This window comes from Astatotilapia calliptera, chromosome 15, assembly GCF_964374335.1.
Source record: "Astatotilapia calliptera chromosome 15, fAstCal68.1, whole genome shotgun sequence".
Classification (NCBI taxonomy): Eukaryota; Metazoa; Chordata; class Actinopteri; order Cichliformes; family Cichlidae; genus Astatotilapia; species Astatotilapia calliptera.
In genome coordinates this window covers 19,962,904-19,980,160 of record NC_137436.1, presented here as the reverse complement: position 1 = coordinate 19,980,160, position 17,257 = coordinate 19,962,904, and the positions used below count along the sequence as shown (strand labels likewise).

Sequence of the window (17,257 nt, the reverse complement as noted above, 5' to 3'; positions counted from 1 at the left end):
AAAATGTCATTTCAATTTTGAAAATGCATTTGTGTGTTTATGTGCTCAGAGACGACAGGTATCTGTGGACATTACTCGACATATTGAGTCTTGAGTCTCTTGAGTGTTGTAGAACTTGTGAGAAACGCCACCTTTTTAGCAGCTGGACAGTTTCTTGGACTCCTGTGTGACTGACAGCTCTACTCACTCTTTCAGACAACAGCACAGCAAGAGGCTGAGAGTCTACTGGGCCTTGTGACCTCGTCTCAGTTTGAAACAAGTAAATGGAGGACAAAACCTACTTTCAGTTTGTCTACTTGATATTCCACTTTGAAGTGTGTTGAAGACCAGGTGTCGCATTAGTCTTTTTAACTGCATGCTTCTGGATGAATAACATCAGTTTACTATCACAGAAAGCAATCCAAGGCACTATTTATATAGTAGTTTTTTTCAGCGGTTGCTAAATATTTTCTAATAAATCATTTATAAACTGTCTTCGACAGCAGCTAAATTTAATGCTACAAAATGTATTTTTTACTTATTTAATCTTTATTTAATCAGGAAAACATGACTCTTGACATTTCGGTCTCTTTTGTCCCGGCCAAGCTAGGCAGCAGGCCAATCAGCAGTGGTTACACAACAGTTATACAAAGAATATCCACACAGTGAAAAACATGTGAAATAGAGAAACATCAGAGACTATCAACTTAAAAGTGCCTCCAGGTCATTCAAATTTATCTTAAATTCATTAAGGGAGACCGTCTCATGAAGATTTTGTGTTTCCGCAAAATAAATATATCTAGTTACTTCATCCCTACCATCTGCAGTGTAGATACTTCACAGGAACCATAACCTTAAAGTAGAGCCTGTACACATATAATTAGCCAATGACAAGGCAGCAAATCATTGCATTTAGGCATGTAGATAGAAGAAGTTTAAACTGTTTACATTTGCATTATGGATGAGCAGAAACTGCATGATGCTATCATGTCAATATGGACCAAACCCTTAGGAATGTTTCCATCACCTTGCTGAATCTATGCCATGAACAATTAAGGCAGTTCTAAAGGAAAGTGAGTAAAGCGAGTGAACTTAAGGATGCACAAAAGAAAAAGTTAACTACATCAATTCTAAACTTTAAAACTAAGGAAACACAAGGCATAACAAAGCCCTTGCCAGCCATTTATAATGACAGTGCATTTATGTTGTGTTAGTTAATCGTAACATGTGGTCAGCTTCTTACTTATTCCCTAGGGGTTGCCACAGCAGGTAGCTCTGCATGTTTGATTTGGATGATTTTTCCTGACACAACCCCAAAGGGACTGCTGCCTCCTCCCAGGATCAAACCGGGAATCTTTCACTTGTCAGGTGAACCTGCAAACCACTATATGGAGGTCGCTATGACATTACTGAACAGTTTAAATGGCACGTGCCACAATTAAAGCAGCATAGTTAACTTCACAGGAACCCAAACCATGTAATTAGGACAGAAATGTATAAATGGCTATTTAGTGGCACAAAGTGAAGCAGTGGGACAGCACTAGTAATTTGGTGTTAATTGCAATTTGCAATTAAAAGAAAAAAGATCAGGAGAGTAAGCTAATGGCCACGCTCAAAATGTGATTATTCCACATTATTTCAGACTTGTTATGCCCCTTTTTGAAGCGAGACATCTGTTCACTTCAAACGCTGCAATTCATCTCACCTCACGCCTCAGTCTTATTGTCATTGATGGTGACCACGTCTGCGGCACACTTCATTTAATGTTGAAAGACATGCGAGCGGTAAAAACACCCACTTGTGACAGATGATTGCTTACTTGATGATGTGCCCACACACCTACATGCATCACAAGACTTATGTATAAACCAATTACAGCAAGCCAGGAGTAATCTGCCTGACAGCATGACTGATGAGCGTCCTACGGATCGATTAGTCATGCATTAGGTAAGATGCAAATGGTCAACTTTATGGGTGTGCTATTTGGGAGACTTCTGTCATTTGAAGTCAGAGGGAGAAATCAAACAATCTAAGACATCAATATTTATATGCTGCTGCCAAATGAAATGTTAAACGAATTCATACATTTTCAATCAAAAGAATCAGCAAACAAAGAAAATCTCCTGAGATGTGGCCAGCAAGACTTAGAGACTGGTGTAGACCAACAACTAGCTCGTCCCAGAAACAAAGTTTTCCACTTCTGCGCGCATACAGTGAAAAGTTGGGAGAAAATTAGTATCTAACCCATTCTCCACAAGTCAAAACACATGTTAATGAGCTGCATATATTAGAGCCGCACTCTGAAAGCCCCACAGACTGAACACCTGCAAATATCAGTTAGCAGCTTCATTTGGCCCTTAGCACCGCAAATGAGTCACAGTAACAACATGACATAAGCTGCTAATCCATCATTAAAACAAAACAAAGCAATCTCTACTGCATTTTCCACCTTAGGACTCTTTTTATGCCAACTGTACAAAAACAATTAAATGTCTTATTCCTTTATGTTCTTAAACTCTGGTAAGAACACTCTAAAAGGTTTTCCTTTGGATTTATCCATAGACTGTACATGAAATAATATGGCTATAGAACTCCATCCTTGTATCCTTGAGGTCAATGGAGAAGTCACATGAGTTGCTAACGTGGTGGTCTTTTTAAAAAGAACCACAAGTGAAAAATATCACTTCATTAACAAGGCTAAAATCTTAAAGTATAAGGGAGTACATAACCTTAAAAGTGAAATGAAAGGTTTGATAAATTGAGATTAGTTTCTCATCCTGTCCACTCTTATTTTTCATTCATGCTGAAGAGACCATCCAGTATAACTCCTGACTCTGTGAAGGCTAATTAAAGAAAATCTTAAAGGCTAAAAAGCAGCATGTTTAACTAATGCAAACTGAGCTATAGTGATCCACCAATTCACTTTGATCATTTTAATGGGGAAGTACATAGTAATATATGATAGTATGTATAGTAATAGAGCTCATAATGTTGGTTTAGAGAGCATTTTGAGTTTAACATTACCTGAATATTCAAAACACATCAGCAGGTTATGGCAAGAAATGGAAAACGTGACATTTGTATAATCTGTGTCACTTGTGGGCCATGTTGATGATATTATTTCATGAACGATCTGATTGTGTGTTGCTATTAATTGTGAGACAGGTTTCCTTTCATTCCTTTCTGCTAAAGGTGGTGATAACAGGAAGCACTCAACCAGCCTTCCTTAGGAATGAACCAGTTCTTATTGCAGCTTCCAAACAGATAATTTTGGGTCATTTATCTCAGTTAGCGATTCTTTTCGTGGGTTCCTGTTTGATAGCAACCCAGATGTCGCAAGCAATGCAAGGTAGCCCACCCTAAGAGACACGTGATGTTGGATGGAATTATAATTTACAAAATCAAGATCAGCTTGGATTTAATAGGAAACTACAAAAACAAACTAGTGATTGACACTGTTTTTAGTCAGTAGGAGTCGCCCTCTGCAGGCCAATAGAAAGAAAGCAAGTTTTAGCACTAACTGGAAGTTGCAAAAACAACTGCGTTTATATAGCAGTCCACAGGAAAATGCCCCATGCTCACTGAGTCTGTGAACTCAGTAAGCAGGTTCCTTATTAGTTTATAGGGTCAACTGATGAGAAAATAATTATTTTAGTCAGTGTGATTGTTTTTAATGTCGCTCTTAATTGATTGTTTTTTGTATATTTTTAACATGTTTGTACGGGATATTGTATTTGTTTAATTGTTATGTACTTATGTGGTACATGTATTTTAGACTTTTGCTGCCATGACGCCAGGTCTCTCTTGGAAATGAGATTTTTAATCTCAATGAGATTTTTTAACTAAATCAATAAACTACTAATAATAAATTTAAAAACTAAAACTGAATAAAATATAATGTTAATTCTAAAAATGATGGTGATTAGGAGAATCTGCACCTCTGATTCCCATGTATCAGTCTTTATTTAGTAGTCTTTCAAGATACAGTAAAGACAGCAACAGCTTTGTGGTGTCCCCAAAGTATATATACAGTCAGTGATGCAAGTTTACAAGACACCAATAACCGTTTCTTTCACTGCTGGCATTTTTTTTTTAAGTTTTAAGATCACATTCACACTAATACTAAAATATAATCACATCAGTTGAAATGTGTGAAGCTCCACAGCAGCATGTTTAGAGCCTTGAATAGGAGAGACTGGAATAAAGGCATCCAAACAATTCAGACAGAGAGAGAAAAAAAACAGAGGGATGAGAGCCAGTTGCCATGACAACAAAGAGGCTTTTAGCAACAAGGGAAAGGGCTGGGGGATTTTAGCTCTCATTAGCTTGTGAAGATCAAGAGGGGTGGAAATTGTGGTTTCTTTCTTTCTTTCTTTCTTTCTTTTGGCTTGCTTGACAGCAGTGCCAGTGATCAGACCTGCACTGAATGTGATAGAAGTCTATTAAGAACCGAAAGTTGTGTTGTACTCCTGGAGGCTGATTTAAAACTGTTAGCGCACAAGAATATAAGCTGTAATAGTTCCAATAAGCTCCTAAGATTTGATTCTGAGAGTTTCTTTAAGGAGGTCAGTATATCTCTATTACTCTATACTTTAATATAGAATAGAAGGGTGTACATTTATTATAAATTATATAACAAAATATTCTATACTAATATTATCTAAAAACTCTGTCGTGTTTGTAATACTCTATCAGCACAGTGGCCATAAAAAGTTTTCATATTTTTGCTCAATTCCAAATATTATAATGTTTTTATAATTATTCAGCGTGTACACCTGAAGCTCACAATAGCAGTGAAACATAACATTTCTCTAACATTTCCACAGTAACATTATCATATCTTTTTAGGAAAAATTATGGGTTCAGTATAAATATTGCTTTGCTTGGACTGAGTCAGGGTATTAAAGCTCAAAAGTATTGAGAGACTTGTTGACAATATAAAAAGTAGAAGAACACCACAGTAAACAGAGAATACCAGGAAACAAATATGCTGCTTCTAAAAATAGAGAACCTCCATAAAATATACCACAATGAGCACATTTCTCAACATCTCATAATAATGTTAAACAAAACTCAAACAACTTTTTATATGTTCCTTTCAAGTGAATGGATATCCAGAAGAGACTGGAAAAAAATAGAAGAACCACCTGAAGGTGTTATCTATTATTCATTATGTGGCATACGTGATATATCAACACCTGAGCACATTAATGAGGCTGGCTCCCCTCACACTCTCATCGACTGTGGCCACATAATCACACAAGGTGGTAATATGTCTGCGTTTGACCTCAGGTGAAGCAGAGTTTCTATTTCTCATCTGAAGGTTTACATAAGGTTTGCATGACAAGAAACTCATGAATAAACCTCATGAATACAAGGCAGAAGGCGAAAGGTGCTGCTGAGGATAATCACTCTCTGCTATTGATAACGAGCTCAGAACAAAATTAAGTGAATGTTCTTTCGGGATATCTATTTAACTTTTTTTTTTTTAAATCAGACAGCCAGTTGTTTGCCCGGTTGTCTGTTTTTCTTTAATTGAGAGGAAACAAAATAAAACTGTGCGTCTCAAAATTGAAAAAACAAAACATCTAAATGTCTAGTTTGAGCTTTAGACAGTCGTCCATAACTTTTTATTGCTGTATTTTGTAACTCTATTTATGCAAGAAAAGCTACCTGGAGCAGATAAAACACCATCAGGTGCACCTGATGCATAGAAAAGCTAATACTATCCACAATGAAGAACCCATAAAGTCTGCTGTGTGGTTTGAAAAAAAGAAAAAACTCTATTATTGCAGCTACATTATTAAAAACACAACCAGTGCACATCGTGTATGAATGTTAGACTGAGGGTTAGTCTTGTTTTTTAATAATCCAGCCATGACAACAAAGGCTTTTAAGGATTAAAATTTTAACAAGAAATTTGCCTTGGATATCTGGAGGGAATCTAATAGCTTCCTTGTAAAGAGTCACAGAAAAAAGATAAAGGTGGCAAAACCAGTAATTATATAACTTAATGCTATGACGAACTGCCTGCAGCTAATGGGAAATACACACTTAGGGACATTCACAAGTGCATAAACAATACATAACATGCATAATATGCTAATTAATCGTGTTGTGAATTAATGTACATGTCAGACATTCTTGTCACTAGTTTTTTTATTTTTCAGAATAGCCTGCAGAGCTTAATTATCTTTATACTGCAGGGGGCGTTGTTGTCCACCACACAGTAATTGGGCAAGTAATCAACTCCATGCTAAACACTAAAGGTTTGAGAACGTCTAATATGAACATATAGAAACATATTTTTTAAAAAATGTTTTTTTTTATCATAAATATGTTCTATTTTGCTTTTGTTTATTTTATGGACCCCTTTAATAAGATATATTTCTGCCTGGGCTTGAACATGATTTGTAAATGCATGGATCATTAAATTGGAATATTTTCAGAAGGTGTTTTTATTATCTGCTAATAGCAAAATAAATTAAACCTTTTATTATTGTTTGCAGTGATTTTATTCATCCAGCACACCTGAGCTGAGTATTTATGTAATCCTCTGATGAATTTGTACGTTTGCTCACCTACAAAGGAATGACATAATTTGTATGGTAGTTTCATTTTAATAGATCAAAACAGAATATCAACAAAAAGCTAGAAAAAACACATTACATCAAAGTTACAAATTGATTGAGCATGTCACTGAATTAGATATATGTTTGATCCCCTACAACCCAGACAAAATTCTGGCTCCAGACTGGCTGTGTGGCCATGTAGCACATGAATTACAACCAATCAATCACAGATACTCCTGATCTTAACTCGCTTCTTAACTCGACAGAATCAATTTCTTCCATGCCAACCTCTCCACCAAGACCAAAGAGTGGCTCAAAAAAACATCAGGGACAAGGCCTGTATAAGGCTGGAATGGGCTACAAGACCTACAGCATGTGAGAAGGTGACAACTGTTGGTGTGATTATTTGAAAATGGAAAAAAACATAAATCAACTTTAAATTACTCTTGGTCTGTAGCTCCATTTGTAATACACTATTGAAATCTTGCAACACTGACTGTGTGCTCCTGATCAAGGAAGCATGTGTACAGGTCTGCCTTAAGTTTGTCAGTGAACATCTAAATGATTCAGAGAAAGCTTGGGAGGATGTGCTGCAGTCAGATGAAAACATAATTGAGCTCTCTGGCATCAACTCGATCCGTGGAGTTGAAAGAGAAATGCTGATTGTGACCCAAAGAACACCATCCCCAAAGTCAAGCACGGAGGTGGAAACATTATGCTTTAGGACTGCTTTGTGTTAAGAGCACAGAACTACTTCACTGCATTGAGAAGCCAGTTGGCTGGGCCATGTACTGAAAAATTATGGATGAGAACCTCATTCTCCCAGCCTGAACACTGAAGATGGGTCATTAATTGGTCTTGAAGCATGACAATGACCCAAAATATACCGCCAAGGCAAGAAAGGAGTTCAAAAACAAAGTCATTAAGGTCATGGAATGGCAAAGAAACCTAAAGGATTTACCGGTACAGAGTTTCTGTAAAGAGAAGTGGGCCAAAATCCCTACTGAGATGTGTGCAAACCTGTTGACCAAATATAAGAAAACATCTTACTGCTGTGCTTGCCAACAAGGGTATCTTCACCAAGTACTAAATCATGTTTTGCTTGGGGATCAAATATTGATTTCTCTCAATGATAATAACATTTTTATTTAAATTTTTTTGTTGATATCATCTTTCTCTCCATTAATATGAAACTACTGTAACTAACAAAAATCCTATATAAACCCATTTTAATGAGATAAATGTTTTTTTCCAGCAGCTTTGAAGCAAACAGGTGTCAGTTTGTGATCTCATGCAGTCGTAGCTGTAGATTAACTGCTGCTAAGCCACTATCAGTTAAATCTAACCAAACCACACTACATGATATCACATAAAACTTGAGCTGTCATTTCTGCTTCTTTACTGATCAGAACTTAATGATGTAAGAAAATCAGCCATTGCAATGACATGACCAGAAGACATTCGAAAACACTTTATATAATATATGTATTCTTCTGTTAAATGGAAATTCTAAAAAGACTGCATTTACATAATGACTATCAAAAGCTCACTCTCTCCCTTATTCACACATGGTTTTATTCTGTTTATCTCAAATGCCTCTCACATGCTTTTGCTGACATTTTCACATGTATTTTATACATAAATAATGTGTATACTGCACTATATCTGTATTAAATATATTTTGCCCTAACAATATAATAAAACTTTTTTTTTATGCCACTTTTTATGCTTCTTATTCTTACTTTTTTCTGTCTTTGATACACTTTTTTTTCATTAATCAGAGGAGTGTCCTCCTGTGTAAATGCTGCTTTAGTGATGCAATTTTCCCCTCTGGGATCAATAAAGCACAATTCATGTACCACGCTGTCATATCCCTTCAGGCAAAGGATAATCAGAAGATCGAATGAAAACAGAAGCAGTCACATTGTAGGTGATGATGTGTTAGTAATGAGCCTTCTGGGTTCAATTGTTTGTGTGTGCGTGTGTGTGTGTATATTTTAAACCTTTACTACCTAAGATGCCTTTACTTCCTATATTAGAGATATTTTGATGATTGAATCGATTTTTTTTACTGTCCAAATTTCTCAAGCAAACATTTACAATTAATTAACAATTAATGAGCATAACTTCAAAGAACACTGAGCTTGCTCTCTTTAGGCGCACAAAATAACATAGGACATTTTTCCAGATGTTGCTTGGTTAAGGCAGTGGTTCTCAAACTGTGGGGGAGGCCCCAAAAGTGGAGCAGAGCAGAAATTTGAAGTGAAAGCAGCTTAAATAACTATAATCCTGGATATTATTTTACTTAAATTAAACTTCAATACTACACATATTACTACATGGCTGGCTTTATTGCAGGAGGGAGAGCAGTTAATCTATTAATTGGAAGGTTAATGGTTCAAACCCTGGCTGCTCCACTTTGCAGGCAAAAATATTCTTGGGCGAGATACTAACTCCAAGTTGCAATGCATAGAAAGTATAGAACTGTTTGCGTGAATGGGTGAATGAGTTGTAGAGTAGAGTAGAAAAGGACTATATAAGAACCAGACTATTTACCATTTACATGTATTCTTTTGGCTCACTGATTAAAAGCCTTGAAGTTTTTTAGCTTCTGCAGTAGGTCAGACGAGAAAACGTTTGAGAGTCACTGATTTAAAGCAAGTACTCTAGTAACTAAATAATAGCATGGCAGATTATAGGCAAAGGGCTATATTTACCAAATTTAGCAAGCCACTGAAGAGCACAGAGTTTGTCAGTTACTCCATCAGTCCAGGTGGTAAATGAACAGAGCATCTTGTTCCTTTCAGTTTGCTTCAGGATGTTAGCAGGAGTGGGCTGAGTGACAGGCACAGACAGAGTGAGTCAGCGAAACTCCAAACAAGCTGAAGCTATTGTGATTCACAAAGCTTTTAAAAAGGAAAAGGGATGCACAGCTGCCATCGGAGGACTGTGCAAAGACACGCATGTACCAGGGTATGTAACGACCAAAGCATTCTTTAGCTCAGACACACTGCTTTATTTCTCCTCACACACATTTACAACACATCTTTGTTGTAATGCACACCTAGCCCATAAGATACAAAATGCAGATTTTCTCTGGCATTATTAAATCCTCTCAGCTCAGTATTTCAGTATTAACTTCAGCCTTTACTGCAAGCCAATCTCTACTTTGAACCTTAAAACTAAAATCAAATCTGAAACACCTTTTCGTTTTATATAAATTTCTTCAACTCCTTCACCACCCTTCTCACACTGCTCTCATAGAAATACACAAGCACACACACAGACACACACACACAGCCCAGCTTATTTCTCTCTTATCCAGAGAAATCCTTTCATCAGCCTTTCAATGCTGGGTAATCAAAGTATAAAGAACCATGCCAGTCTCCTATTGCCAGAGGCTGAAGTGTGTGTGCAGTCACCAGGTGATAATCCGATATCGTGTGCTTCCCCACTGATGTTAAGTAATATGAAAAAAAAAAAATATCAATCCCACCTCAGGCCGAATGTGTGACTCTCTTCGTAGCGGAAGAGAGAATGAATCTTCACATCCGAATTCACGGCAATCAGTCTGTCAATCAAATCCTGTGGAGTAAAATGAGAGGCTTTGAACAAGAATGCAGCAGTTAGGGTGCAAAACGAAAACAGTGTGGGAATTTACAATGTGTAAGGTGGAGAACATATATCAGTCTCAGTGTGAGGGGGGTTTATTTGAATGCGTTTGAAGTAAAACAAATGTGTGGGTGGTGTTTGGAGGCCAAATAAAAAGTGCAAACATGCCCTCAGATGGATGAAAAAAGAACTGCAGTGTGTGGGGAAAAAAAGAAGAAAAAAAAAACGCTTACAGGTATGGAGGTTGGCATCTCCCTCAGGGTGTATTCGCTTTTGTTGGCCAAAGGCTGCCGGCCCAGCAACTCCCACACCGACTGGGAAGAAGAGAGGAGGTTGACCAAGTACAGGAAGGACTGAAGAGAGGAAAGTAAAACAGATACAGAAGCTGTTAGAGAGAAAAATGGATTTGCTTTTAAAGACCACTGTGAATGCATTTGTGCACGTCATGGATTGATCAAATCCTAACACATAATAACAATATAACACTATTCAACTACAAACACTACAGATAATATGACAAATACTATCTGTAGTATTCAAAGAAAAACAAAATGTAAAAAGAATTTATGATTGCAAAGATAAAACATGGTTTACCACACTCTCAAAACTGAATATGACATATATACACAATTCTGAGCAGAGTGGTTGAGCAGAAACCTATTGCAGCCTGAAGAATATTAAACTACAGGAAAGCTCCCTGCGCTTTTCACTGGGTCTGGTGGAAGAGGGAAAACATATCATCAAAAGCATCAAAGGAAAAAAAAAACAGTCATTTGCACAAACGAGCTACAACTTAGATTATATTAAACAGCTTCAAAGAAACGTAAAGAAAGAAACAACATACGATGGATTTTTTTTTCTAAAATAAAAATTTCTATACTTTCATGTGTCTTCTGATGTTTCTGTGCATGTGTGTACTTCCTTATCTTCATATGTACTACCAAACCTCCTACTGTACTTAGCACAGATTAAAGCAAAGACTCGAGTTAATTCACCAAAATACTGGTATGTGTATATTTAGTTTTCCTTTGAGCTCAGCATATATGTATAACCCACTGATAAGGCAGGCTTTAAAGTCGCCTGTGGCAGGACACAGTTTACACATCACTGGCTGTCCGTATTCACTTGGCTAGTCTCTCTGAGAGAGATGACTTGGCTGCTGTCAGAGGCCAAGCATCAGACACACACAGACAGGCGCACACTGGAGCTTCAAATGAAATGTTGAAGCTTTCCTGAGAGAAATTCTGCCAAAAACATAACTAAAAATGCAGTCTTATGAAAGTAAGGCTTATTTTCCCAGACACCCATAAACCAATCAGTTCTGAGCAAAAAAGCCTTTCTTGTTAACAAAATCACTATTGCCAGTTTCTTAAATATGAATATTCACAAGTCAGTTTTCTACATGGCTGCTGGTATCACAGCAACACATGGACCACTATTCTGAGTCAATAATAATTGGAATCAATTTAATTTTAATCAATTTAAACACCTTTGTAACCAGTGAGCTAAAAACATGATGGAAAAGCAAAACTTCTAAGAAATCTGTGTCTGTACTATCATGTAGATATCTAAAAATTGGGGCATTTTGGGCTCCAGGAAGTTTCTCCTTCTCCCTTTCTCTCTCTCTCTCTCTCTCTCTCTCACACACACACACACACACACACACACACACACACACACACACACACAATACCTTAAGGCAGCTCCTATCTATGGGGTCAATGGGAGTTGGTTTGGGACGGACCACTCTGACGTCGTCACTGCTGCACTCAAGAACAGACCACAGCTCTAGTACCAGGGCCCGTATAAAGCCTGAGACAGAACATGGAGAAATGTTTTGTATCAACATTTATTTTAAATCGCAGCAACTAAAATTATTAACAGTGCTTTAATAAATAAACGACTGACTTTGTTATTGTGTGCGATCTTTTAAAGAATGGCATTTTAAATCTGCCGTTGCATTGCTGGCACCGTTTTGATTGGAGGATTTGAATCTTAGGGAGGAAGTAAATTTATAATGCCACTCACTTTGATCCCATTTGATCTCTTCTCTGTTGCACTTTGGCCTGTCAGTAACTACATTTTTGCAGCTTCTGATTGGCTATATTTTTCCACTGTAGTTGTTTAAATGTGCAGCAGAGTGCTGCTGTTAAAGAACATTGGACTCAGCGACCTCAAGCTTGCACGTAACGGCTGGATAACAACATTAATGCAACCAAAATGTATGCAGCCCTCACTGGAAAACTGGGGATACACTACAGTACATAAATGATGAAGTAAAGACATAACATTAGTATCATGGAAGAAGAAATAGTCAGTGCATCACGGGAAGCTCCCAGCAACAAAAGCTGCATTTGTATTGACACATAAACATTAATTTGTGAGCAATTTTCAGTGTATTTCAGTTAAATTAACAAGACAAATATAACAAAAGGGATTTTATACTTAGAAGAAGAATATGCAAACAGAGTACAATGACAAATTTAAACTATGAAAACTGCAAGTACTGCAGTTCTAGAGTTACAGATATACAATTGATCTTTGCATATCAGTGCTGTATAACCCAGGGAATGTACTGTATTGTATATAAAACAAGGACATAGCCCCCTAACAGCACCCATTGATTAGCGAAGTCCAGTTCTGAAACCTCAAGCAGATGCTTTGGGTCTTGGTGACAAGCTGGGGGTGAATGTAGACTTCTAAATGACACTGCAGGCCTTCCTTAAAGTATTGTTTTTGACTGGAAGGTTAACATTATCTACAAAAAGGTAATGTTACAAAAAAATTTAATGATTGAATAGTGATGGAAATCATAAACTGTTTTTCAGTGGTCATAGATCAAGTCAGCAGTAGAGTCTTTTTCTTACAGAATGGCTCTCTCACATAGAAAGCTTGGCAAACGGCCCATAATTTGTAAGCTCTGCCTGGACTATATCACTTTTTGAGGTCATCCTTCTTTCTGTCAGTCAGCCTTTTTATCGATGGCACAAACGTATGTCACATCATGGAACACATGAGTGCTCCACAGCCAGCGCTGCTCAACACAGCAGGGAACTGTTCTTGCGTGGCTAAAGTCATTAGAGAGAATAGGTTTCAGAGCGCAGCGGTGCTGTTATATGCGAAGGGCTGATAAGAAATCAGACTTTGTTTTTCCATAACCAGTTGAGTCGCCCCTTCTGGCCCATAGAAAGAATGCAGGATTAAAATATTTGTTCACTGGCTTCATTTTTTGGCCTCTTTTGACAAGAGTACGGTATTTCCTGGAGCCTTTTGCATATGGATACACCTAGTATCAGTATACAACTGATATGTGAATCCATTTATCTATGATTCACCATGCTACTTGTAAATGTGTTGCTGACAACAAAATCACATTTTCTCTTGCCTGAATGATGCTCACATCACACACCATCTTAATCCTTCCAAAACAAAAAGAAAAAAAGAAAACGCCTCTTCTTACTCTTTCTTACCCAGACAAAAACAGTTTGACAAATACATTTCCCCCTAAGCTCCTTTATACCGACAACACAAAAACAACAACTTATAATATAAGCCTTGAGCATCACAGCTGACAAGTGTTTGTTGTGTCCAAGTAACTGCATTAATACCTGAACTGTGCAGAGCCACAACTCCCGGAGCAGTTGCTGCCACCTGTGTCACCATCACCCCGTAGCCAAACTTCTCGCAGCTGCTCACCTACAGAAAACACACAGAAATCTCATACTCCTAGAAATCTTTCAGCCTTTCACTATTGTAGTTTTTGCTCATCAGGTAAAAAATGAATGAGTGTTTGGAAAAAGGATGGAAAAGGTTTAGGTCAAATGTAGTGCTAATGTATGATAAAGGGAGATGTGTAAGTAAATCTAGGATTCTGGAAAGGCACAACATAATGTAGCTAAACATGCTGTGGAGAAATCAAATTGTAAATTGATTTTGGAGTGTGCAGGCCGTTCATTAATTACAACACAATGCCACAACTAAAAATAGACAAAATATAATTACATGCCATAATTAAACTGAAATGCTAAACTAGAGAAGCAATTACAATAGTGCGTAAACAATGGCGGTAAATTAAGCCCACAGGGGATCAGCTAAGGTTTGCAGCAAGCCTGAGTGTATGTGTGTTTACAATTTGAATCTTAGAAAGTGTGTTTCAGTGTCGAGCAGGGTGCTGTGAATACTAAGGAGTCCTCGGGAATTATGATTGTGGCCTTAAGGAGGAGCAGGATCAACAAATTACCACATCTTGTGAAGAATGAATTATGATATTGATGACATGAGCCAGCAGAATGAATAAATCTGACAAAGATTATGCCTGCTGCATAGGGAATAATACAACATAAATCCTTAATACAATGTGCATCCATAGTTTCTGCACAAATATTTGTACGCACTCCAATAATCACTCTTTTCTCTTTTTTTGTCTCATCAGTGATTATTCATTTTGTATCTGTCTAACTCAAGTCAGCATGACCCGGAAGATTCTGAGAGGCATGAAATTACTTTGGCACTTTGATAGGATCAATAAGGGCTGCCAAAGGATTTCCATAAAATGCAATAAAACATTAATGTAACTATGTCATGAGCAGTGCTTATCAGGACATGAAAACCCACCCTGATGAAAGCAGGACGATAACCTCAAACTACTAACAGTGCCTTTATAACCCAATGACTCGTTTTGTGACCACGTGCAATTTTTAAAGAATGCTATTTTAAATCTGACGTTGCATTGCTGGCACCATTTTCATTGGAGGAATTTGAATCTCATGGAGCAAATCAATTCATAATGCCACTCCCCAACAGCCCACTTGATCTCGTCACTGCTACACTTTGGCCTCTCAGTGACTACATTTGAATTTGGCAGCATCCACGTGGCTACTCTTATATACTGTAGTTGTGTTAATGTGCAGCAGAGTGCTGCTACAGAGCATTTGGCTCAGGAAACCTCAAGCTTAACACAATCAAAATGCGCGCAAACTGGAGATACACTACTGTACATAATTAGTATGATGGAAACACAAGCAGGACAATTACCACAAATTAACTACGAACAGTTAAGTACATTATTACCTGAAGTTTTTTGGTAAAGCGAGAGAACATGTAGGAGACACATTCATTAATGGCTCCTGTCTGCTGGAGCAGCAGAAGGCCTTTTGGAGTGGCACCAAAATTCAACAGACTGTCCAATAATGTCTCCTCCCAAATGAGCCTGTTCACAAACAAGAAAGACAGAAAAATGATGGTGCTTTGTCCTCCCACTGCAAGAAACACAATATTAAAATCACTAGGAGTCAATTCCTTACACATAAAGACATTTTTTTAGATACCACTGTACTTTACTGTGAGCCATTTAATATCATCTGACATTTTCTGTGTATGTTGTTTTTATTCTACTTTTAGTTATCCATTTTTAGTTTGTTTCATATTGCTTTATTAAACTCTTGGGGCAATTTCATTTTATAGAGTCACTTTATTGTATTACAATTCGATTTTACATGGTGTCCTATAGTATTTTATTTAGATTGCTTCTTGTTGAAGATACACTGAAAAAAAAACATGATTAAATACCGCTGAACTCCAATACTCTTGTATTTTACTGGATGGTGTCCTCATTCATTGCTGTAATAAATATAGACATTTTGTAAAATTATTTAAAGTTGGATTTTACGATGTGCGGCCTCACATGTTCTGCAGCTCTTGGGTAGATGATCCAGCGCCAGCTCCAGGTACTGGAGTCTGAACCCTTTCTGACAGCGAGCTGGTCTAGAAATAAAGTTTTAAAAAAAGTATTATTACACAATATACTTTAATCATACTTTAATTACTCTATATTAAATTGAGTTTGTGAACATGAGGATCACCTGAAATATTAGACCACATTTACATCCTTAAATTAGAACGAATAAATAAATAATTAAGCAATCCAAAATCCCACAGAATGTGTTCATTTGTTTACTTGGTTCTTGACAGACTGAAAAAGTGCTCTAAACACCAGGATCTCATTTGCTTAACATGAAACAAGAAGGTGAGTAAACATGGAGCATCAGCTGATCCCACTGTCAGTCAGGATTAAACCTGCATTTTGTTTCTCCATTGAAGAAATATGGGCATGTGTTTGAGACTTTCAAAGGAACACGATCCATTTTGTGACAGTAATAAAGTAATAAAACAATGTCTCATACATGTTAATTTTTATACCAGATGTTTTGAAAATAAACAGGTAGGTTGTGGGGCGGAACTGCTTTCACAGCTACTGAGGCACTACCAGTCACTGGGCAGCTTGACAGAAGGATTGCCTGTTATGCGTCAAGGTGTGGCTGATAGCTTCCGGATCAAAAATGCAGACATGGAGACACGAATTCAACTCAGACAGCTTTACTGCTGGAGCTCGGGAACCAAAATAGAAAAAACAGAAACACAGACTTAATTGGATTCGATCATTTACTGGTTACATATGAGATGTGACAGACTGGGGAGACAGGACACAGAAACTAGACAAACAAAGGAACACAGAAACACAAACTGACACAGAGTCAGAAAAGTAACCAAACATGGAGATTATACTGATTTACAGGGGCTTTACGGAGGTGAGTCTAGGACAGGAGACAAGGGGGCAAAACTGAAGTAGAATACAAGCAAAGCACAGAGCAGAATTAGGTAACAAAACTCTAGACTATCAATACATAAAGAAAAACCCGGAAAATACACAAAGCAACCAAAAACTCAACATACTGGGACAAAAACCCAGGGATGCTAACAGCGCCACTGAAACCTTCTCTATGACGCCCCTGTAAATGAACTGCAGCAGAGCTTCATTTTTGTTTGCATATTTTCTGGTTTAGCTTTGAAACACAAACTGCAGATTAAAGATAACTGATGCTGTGTCGAGTCAGAAACACCATTCCAAGAACTAAATGAAGCACATTACAAAGGTTAGTTAATTCCCACCATTTGCATGAAATGATGGTGCTTTTCAAGCTGTGTTGACTGAATAAAGCGAGAACGTGGCATTCATCAAGTAAATGAAATACAGCATAAATATTCTAGCCAGGGATCTGATCATTACATACAGACACCCCTCCTTTACATATTTA

At 37.4% G+C, this 17,257-nt stretch overlaps 1 protein-coding gene across 2 annotated transcripts in view; it reads right to left on the bottom strand.

The window, feature by feature from the left end:
* The window catches only part of tbc1d32 (TBC1 domain family, member 32), a 188,946-nt gene that overhangs the window by 153,009 nt on the left and 18,680 nt on the right, over positions 1–17,257 (bottom strand). For both annotated transcript variants that reach the window (XM_026194049.2, XM_026194048.2), the window contains exons 18-23: positions 15,847–15,926; positions 15,234–15,372; positions 13,772–13,859; positions 11,857–11,975; positions 10,397–10,516; positions 10,048–10,136 (exon numbers count right to left, since the gene is read on the bottom strand). In XM_026194049.2, the coding sequence (XP_026049834.2) occupies positions 10,048–10,136; positions 10,397–10,516; positions 11,857–11,975; positions 13,772–13,859; positions 15,234–15,372; positions 15,847–15,926 (635 nt within the window). The remainder of the gene's footprint in view (positions 1–10,047; positions 10,137–10,396; positions 10,517–11,856; positions 11,976–13,771; positions 13,860–15,233; positions 15,373–15,846; positions 15,927–17,257) is intronic.